General features: G+C 40.4%; 1 protein-coding gene across 1 annotated transcript; it reads left to right on the top strand.

Annotated features, from left to right (window-relative positions):
* Positions 1 to 2,596: 2,596 nt before the first annotated feature.
* Positions 2,597 to 4,778, top strand: LOC143604067 (protochlorophyllide reductase, chloroplastic). Its single transcript, XM_077080657.1, has 3 exons — positions 2,597 to 3,126; positions 4,042 to 4,400; positions 4,496 to 4,778. Exons 1-3 carry the CDS (start codon positions 2,787 to 2,789, stop codon positions 4,649 to 4,651), a joined length of 855 nt encoding a protein of 284 aa, XP_076936772.1. The 5' UTR covers positions 2,597 to 2,786; the 3' UTR covers positions 4,652 to 4,778.
* The last annotated feature ends 2,896 nt before the right edge of the window (positions 4,779 to 7,674 follow it).

The following is a 7,674-nucleotide window of genomic DNA, read 5'->3' as shown; positions in this document are numbered from 1 at the left end:
ATCTGTTTGGCACTTCTTGGGGCGATTGCTTCCGCAATGTCCCTTGCAAACTTGGAGGTTCCCGCATTTGCAGCGGTTGGTCTGAAGGTTTTAGAGAAGTCACGTGGGTTTCCACCCGCGTTTTTTGGTTTGAAGGTTTCTCCAAAATTCCTTCTCGGTTGGAAGTCCGTTTCCTTACGCTTCCCTTTCGCCCTATGGCGAGGGTTTGCGTCGGTGTCGGATTCCTCCGAATCATCGTCCCAGTACTCGCACTCATTGCTCATGTTGAGCTATTGAGTGCTTCCGAATTCGTCAGCCTGTTGGAGTGAACGCAAGCGTTCATTCAACTCAGCTTGGAATTCCCTTTGACGTTTTTCCGCCCACGCTTTGACTTGTTCAAGTGTTTGGCGGGGGGGCCTCGTCTGTTGTCTTTCCACCTGGGTATCAATGAATCTCAGGGGAGGATTGTTTACTGCACTTGCCCCGGCTCGGGTACCCGGGGTAGTGTTCGTAAAATTTACTGCACCTGCCCCGGCTCGGGTAACCGGGGTAGTGTTCGTAAAATGTGTGTATTCGCCGGTGTTCCCCCCAGTAGCTGGGGTTGTGGTTACCGGGGTTTCTTGGTCATTCGCTGGCTTTGGCAACGGAGTAACCTTAACCATCTTTCCAGAAGTTTGAAAAAACTGAATAAATTAGTTCTAGCTTTTATGCACGGATGGCGCCAATGAAGAAACACTAATCGACCCCGGGCAGATTACGGATAATCTGGGGGTTAAATAGATGTTTCCCACGAGGGTTAGGTCCGGCAAAGATGGTTCTTCTGATAACCTGCAAAACAGACACCGTGAGCTCGTCACTGAGAAGGGGGGGGGTACCTCCTTGTGACCACCCTCCGGCGTGAGAATCAGACTAGATTGCTCTTGAATATAAGAGTATATTAAGAGAATGACTAGAGCAGATATCAGGTAATATATCAAGATATGAGATATGAGATAAGATGATACCATTCCAAGGTGTTGGAGTATTTATAGCCGAAGGTAGGTTTCCAAGCAGGTACAGCCGGTTGAATAGTGTTCCTGTTCTGCCAACTGTGGGCTACGCACATGCCATGCTGGTGGTTGGTGGGTAGGCAGCGGCTGATAGTGACCAGGCTGGCTGTGTACTATTCCTGTTCCACCAACTGCAGGCTATGCACGTCCTCCGACAAGTTGATGAGTAGGCAGCGGCTAATAGTGACATACAGTACAAGAGCGTGCTGCTCGTCATACTGTTGTCAGTGAGCTGTCGTATCTTTGGTCAGATCTTTTGTCCATACCTCGTCAGGTACAGTACAAAAGATCCTCCAGTATCGTACGGACTGGCTTATTTGGGCGGGAGTTTTCCCGGCTTTGTGCGGGAGTGTTCCCGGCTTGCTCACTCCTTCAGGTGACATTACTGAATTATTTAAGAGTTAAGTGCCTTGTGCGTGTAGCCTTGCTGCGCAGGTAGCCTTCCCTGATGGCTTGTATCCGCAGCTGCGGGAACAGGCGGAGTACTTCACCATTGGGAGGCTTTTCCTGCGGGAACAGCTTGCGTACTGCGCGTAAGGACGTCACGTCTCTGAGCATGGTGGGTCCTACGGGCCCAGTTGGTTTCTGCGCAGACGTCCCTCTTCAAGGGTTGCGAGTTTAGCCTTTGCGCAGACGTCCCTGTTGAAGGTGAGTCTTGCGGGTTCAACTGCACAGACGTCCCTCTTTGAGGTGAGTCTGCGGGTCCAACTGGGCTCTGCTGGGACCTACCTCTTCAGTGTCAAAAACGGATCGAATTAGAAAAAAAGGTTGTTGTGGGTTGGGTCGGAACGGGTCCGGGTTTGGGTCCAAATGGGTTCAGGTCGGAATGGGTATAGTGTCGAAACGATTTTTTTTCTTTTTTCTAAAAATATGATTTTATCATTAATATAACTTTTGTTCGAGTTGGGACAGAAACCGAAAAAAACCAAAACAAAAAAAAAACGTTCGACAGGAAGTTTGTTTATGTATGTTTATGTAATACATGAACAAACACGAGCACTTTTTTTTTGTTAATTTAGTTAAACAACCCAACATACACGCATGTCTCGTTCAATCATTTATGTTTGTTTGTATTTCTTCGATATTGTTCGTTTAAGCTAACTCGTTTACATTCATCTATGTTCATTAGTTTACGTTTGTTTAAGTTCATTCGAGAATTATTCATTAGCATTCTATAGATCACTTACAATTTTGTCTAGTATTATTAGATTAAAATAACAAAAGATCACCAGTTAATGATTTATTAAATATTTAAGCCCAACAGATAGATGTTCATTTTATTTTTAACTGAAGTTCGTCAATTATGTTCGTTTGTATTTGTGATATACTTTGTTTATAATGTTAACGGACAAACATTAACAAAAACAAACACAAGCACAAACACAAACATTAATTTTCTTAGCGAACGAACAAACAACAAAACCCCGTTCGTTTACTTGTTCATGTCCAATTGTTTGTTCGGAAAAAGTTAAACAAGCAAAAATTAATGTACTCCCGTCACGTTTGTTCTGTTCATTTACATGCCTAATTATCATCCTCGGTTATTGTTGAATTTATTAATTGCAGGAGCTAAAAAGGAAGCCATTATTGGTATCAATTCGTGCACAAACAGCAACCGCAGCCCCATCGGTCAACCAAGCCGCACCAGACGGAAAGAAGACACTTCGTAAGGGAAATGTGATCATTACTGGAGCCTCATCGGGTTTGGGTCTAGCCAAAGCAAAGGCTTTAGCCGACACGGGCAAATGGCACATAATAATGGCTTGTAGAAACTTTTTGAAAGCCGAAAAGGCAGCTAAATCGGTTGGAATTAGTAAAGAAAACTACACTGTTATGCACCTTGATCTTTCGTCTCTCGACAGTGTTAGACAATTTGTGGACACGTTTAGACGGTCTGGTCGTCCCCTGGATGCGCTTGTGAATAATGCTGCGGTTTATTTGCCTACCGCGAAAGAGCCAACTTACACCGCTGAAGGTTTTGAACTTAGTGTCGGGACTAACCATCTTGGTCACTTTTTGCTCTCGAGGTTGTTGCTTGATGACCTTAAGAAGTCGGATTACCCGCAAAAACGACTCATCATTGTTGGCTCCATAACTGGTAACAAGGAACATTATTTATAAGACTTTGATAAATAGTTTAATTAAAAACCGAAAAACCATACAGAAGCAAATTTGGGGATTTTCTTTGTTAATATTAATGCTAAATAGAAATTTATAAATTGTGTAGCACAAATATTTTGGCCCAAATTATATATAATCAATTAACCATGAACTATGAACTTACAAAAAGATTTTGGCCCAAATTCACTATTTGGGTCAACTTTTTTTCTGGCCCAAAAATTTTTAACCCCAAATGCTAAACTTGAAAAACCGAAACCGAACTGAACCGAACCCATACAGAAAACCAAAAAAACCGAATGTAACCCAACTATTTTGGCTCAAATGTATAATAATCAATTAATCACCAACTAATATTAAGATTCTTACCCAAAATTGTAGACCCAAATTCTTTATATCAGGTTAGATTTTTTTCGGCCCAAAATTGACAGCCCAAATGATAAAATGGATAAACTGAAACTGAACGAAATCAAATTGAAAACTGAAAAAACCGAAATGAGCGGTTTTAAAAACTAAAAAACTGAATTTTTGGTGTTTGGTTTGGTTTGAGCTCAAAACTGACCCGTACCCACCCATGAAAAGAATCAAATTAACCAGATAAATAAATGCTCAAGTTACTCGTGCTAAAGCCTAAACATTTACGAGTTTTTGTGAAAAGGATATATATTAAAACTATCAAAAAACCGGAGCCTGGATGATGAAACTAGGACCTTGAGTTACTATTTGGCCTGTTTAGACATTTCGTTACTTATGAGTCCTGTAACTCCAAACGTAGTGTAAGTTCCTCATTTTTAAGTTGGGTCATTTTTTTGTTCGCTTTTCTAAGCCTAGTTGCTTCAAGTACAGTTACTCATTTTTAAGTTGCTCATACTTTTTTGTTGTGGACGTTTTATAGGAAACACAAACACATTGGCTGGAAACGTGCCACCAAAGGCTAACTTGGGGGACCTAAGAGGGTTAGCTGGGAGTCTGAACGGGCTCAACAGTTCAGCCATGATTGATGGAGGCGAGTTTGATGGTGCTAAGGCCTACAAAGACAGCAAAGTATGCAATATGCTAACAATGCAAGAGTTCCATAGACGGTACCATGAGGAAACTGGAATTACCTTTTCGTCCCTGTACCCCGGTTGCATTGCCACAACCGGGCTTTTCAGGGAACATATTCCGTTGTTTCGGATTCTGTTCCCACCTTTCAAAAAATACATCACGAAAGGGTATGTGTCGGAGGAGGAAGCGGGAAACCGACTAGCTCAGGTATGTTATAATGGTTAAAGTACAAGTTTTAAGCATGAGGTACAATTGATCAATGCTGGTGATATTATATTAATATTGAATTTAATTGGTTTCAGGTTGTAACGGATTCGAGCCTAACGAAGTCGGGTGTGTACTGGAGCTGGAATAAAAACTCGGCTTCGTTTGAAAACCAGCTTTCGCAGGAAGCGAGTGATGCGGAGAAAGCTCGGAAGCTGTGGGAGGTTAGTGAGAAGCTTGTTGGTCTGGCTTAGTCAAAGTCAATAATAGTCAAAGTTAGAGTCAAGGTCAAGGATAGTCAAAATTGGGTGATGTGGAATATGGATGTGTTTGTTGTGTTGTATGGTACAGTATAACAATGCATTCTTTAGTTTTCGATATCTTTTAATCCCGTTCCATGATTAATTCCCAAAGGCAGTAATAAAATACAATGCCAGTGCACGAAGCTATCGCATGCATAGGTCAGGGGTGTCTGGCCGACTTGGACATGCTGTAAGCATCCTTGTCCTGCATTAGTGCAAGAGGGTGTTTCCACGACTTTAACCCATGACCTTACAGGTGCTACAAGGTTCACCCTTTCCGTACAATGTAAGAGTAAAACTGAATATGAGATCAACATGGGAAGCACAAATACACAATTAACAAACAAATAGTGATTAGGCATCTAAATAAACGCGTAAATTAATGAAATCCACTGTTCACATGCTTTATAATTCAAAAGAAACTTAGAAATAAAGAAATATAGGGAAGCACATTTAAGGTCACAATCAAGATGATGGAATTTGTGTTTTAAGATTTATGCAAACTGTCTTTAGCGTTCTAACAATTCGGTTTTTATTATAATTCTTGTAGCCTTTTGAATCAGATGCGTATCAAACAATTATAATAAGTTTTTAATCAAGAGGAAAGTTGGAGAAATAAAATCATGAATATCATATGAATAAAGAACCGTTAGGTCACAACTTCAAAGCTATCATACAATCACAATGATCTCATGGAACAAGTCCCAAATGCAACAATATTGTTATTTGATCATTAATAACAAACTCATTTCATAACAATATTGTTTAATATACCTAAGTTGTAATCGAAACACTTTCTTTCTATTCCAATTCATGAGACACTTTAGGCGATTAATATCAAAGACTATCATAAATTTACATATATCCTATAAAATTGTTATACAACAAAACAAATAAATAGGATTGTGCTATAGGAGCACCCCTAATCTCTCATAAGATGTTAGATGCAAACCGATCCATCAGTCATAAAATATGTGTGCGTATATCATTTTAAAAATCTGTATGACACAAACCGTATACCATCGCATTGCCTGTCTATGTCGGCGTATAAAAACCCTATACGATAGTATACAATTTCAGAACGAATCCTAGCTATATATTATATACGTATACCACCAAATAATACACTCATATACGGCCGTGTAATATTAAATCCGTAAGGAAGTTGATTAGTACCCTAGGGGTGTTTATATAACCTCTCTCATAAAGTACACATAGGGTATGTTTGGCAAAACTAGTTGGTGGCTGTTAGCTGTAAGCTGGAAGCTGGAAGCTGAAGGCTGGAAGCTGGTAGCTGAAGGCTGGAAGCTGGTAGCTGCTAGCTGTAGCTTTTTAAATTTGTTTAGGTGTTTGGCAGATTAGTAGAAGCTTTTAATAAAACTAGCTAGGTGCCCGCGTGGTGCGGCGGAATGGGCGCACAACCTAATATCAACCGCATAATTAGTGTCGGTACATGATTCACTTGATGACAGTGCATGCATAACCTGAATGTAGACGTGTAATTCATGGAAAGGCTGTAAGTGTGTAACTGATGGCGAAAATCAAGAAACAAAGCTGAAATATACAGTAATTTCAAAAATAATTTTTTAAATCAACCTATTTTGATATGAACCCCTCTCTGAACATGCACTGTTCTAATCTGAAACATGTTCTGACCTGACCCTTTTCGACTCAATAACGGACCGACACGAACCGAACTAATTTAACCCTTTTTGTATCGACTCGTTCTGACCCTAATTTGGTCTTACACATGACTCAAGTTCATCTTACTCGACTCCTAATTTGGTCTTACACATGACTCGTGCTCACCTGACTCAACTTGTTACCGATCATAACCGATAATCATGTAGTATGTTAATTTTTTAAAGTTAAAGAAGTATAACAATATCATACTCAAATTAAAGAGAATAAAATGCTCATTTTTATGATGTAATTTGTTTAAAAAATTATTAACGTGTGAAAAAGTTACGCCCCTTAAAAAAGTCGTGGGGATAGTTAGTTTTGAATAAGGGTTGAATGTGTAACTATTATATAAATTAACAAAAGTTGATAGAAGTTCAAGTACTAAACTTGTAAATTCAAATGTAAAAGCTTGTAGCTAGCTTTTTCTCAAACGCTACCAATACTAGCGTTCAAATATGGAGCTTTTTCTACCAATTTAAAAGCTTGAAGCTACCTCTACCAAACAAAGCTTTTTACTAAATATGAGTTTTTTCTTAAAAGCTTAAAGTTTGAAGCTCCTAAAAGCTCATTGCCAAACATACCCATAACTGCAAAGACTCCATTAACTATCCTTTTCTTTAAGTAACAACTACCTTAGTTAACTAGGTTGATCATACATTCATACCACCTTGTGACAACTCTCTCTTCACACTAACACACGCACACTTTCTCTATATATACATACAGACATACCTAGAAGTAAGAAAAAAAAATGGAAACGAGAACAAACTCAAGAAACCTTGGAAGCACCGAACAAAATTGGTGCAAGGTTGTGGCTAGTGGCACAGGGATAACCGTTTTGGCGTTGCAAGCCTCCAAAGCTGTAAACATCACTCTTCTAAAGACTGCCCTACAAGGAGTCCAAAACAACCACCCAATCCTCAACTCAATGCTATACAAAAACACCGCCACCGGTTCAACCTCCTTCATCATCAACCTGCCAGTCCCTAACCTCCATCTCAACATCATCACACCCGCCACAACCTCCCAACTACTCCGTACCCTCACGAGCCAAGCCTCCAACGCCTCTCTCTCTCCACTATATTTAATCGTCGAGCACGAGCTTAATATCAACGAGTGGTCCAGTGCTGCTAACCGTGCGTTGTTCAACCAAGGGTTATACTTATGGTTTGCTAACCTGTATACCCTTCCGGACCAGAAATGGATCCTGGTGATAAGGTTGCACACCGCGGTTTGTGAGAGGACCTCTGCGATGTCGTTGCTTAAGGAGTCGAGGGAGGTTATGGGAGGGG

The sequence above is a fragment of the Bidens hawaiensis genome, unplaced genomic scaffold, assembly GCF_021521415.1.
Source record: "Bidens hawaiensis isolate Kalapana, Puna unplaced genomic scaffold, B.hawaiensis_p1.1 tig00063819_1, whole genome shotgun sequence".
NCBI lineage: Eukaryota > Viridiplantae > Streptophyta > Magnoliopsida > Asterales > Asteraceae > Bidens > Bidens hawaiensis.
Note: the sequence above shows the minus strand (reverse complement) of the source record. Positions and strands in the feature narration are given on the sequence as shown.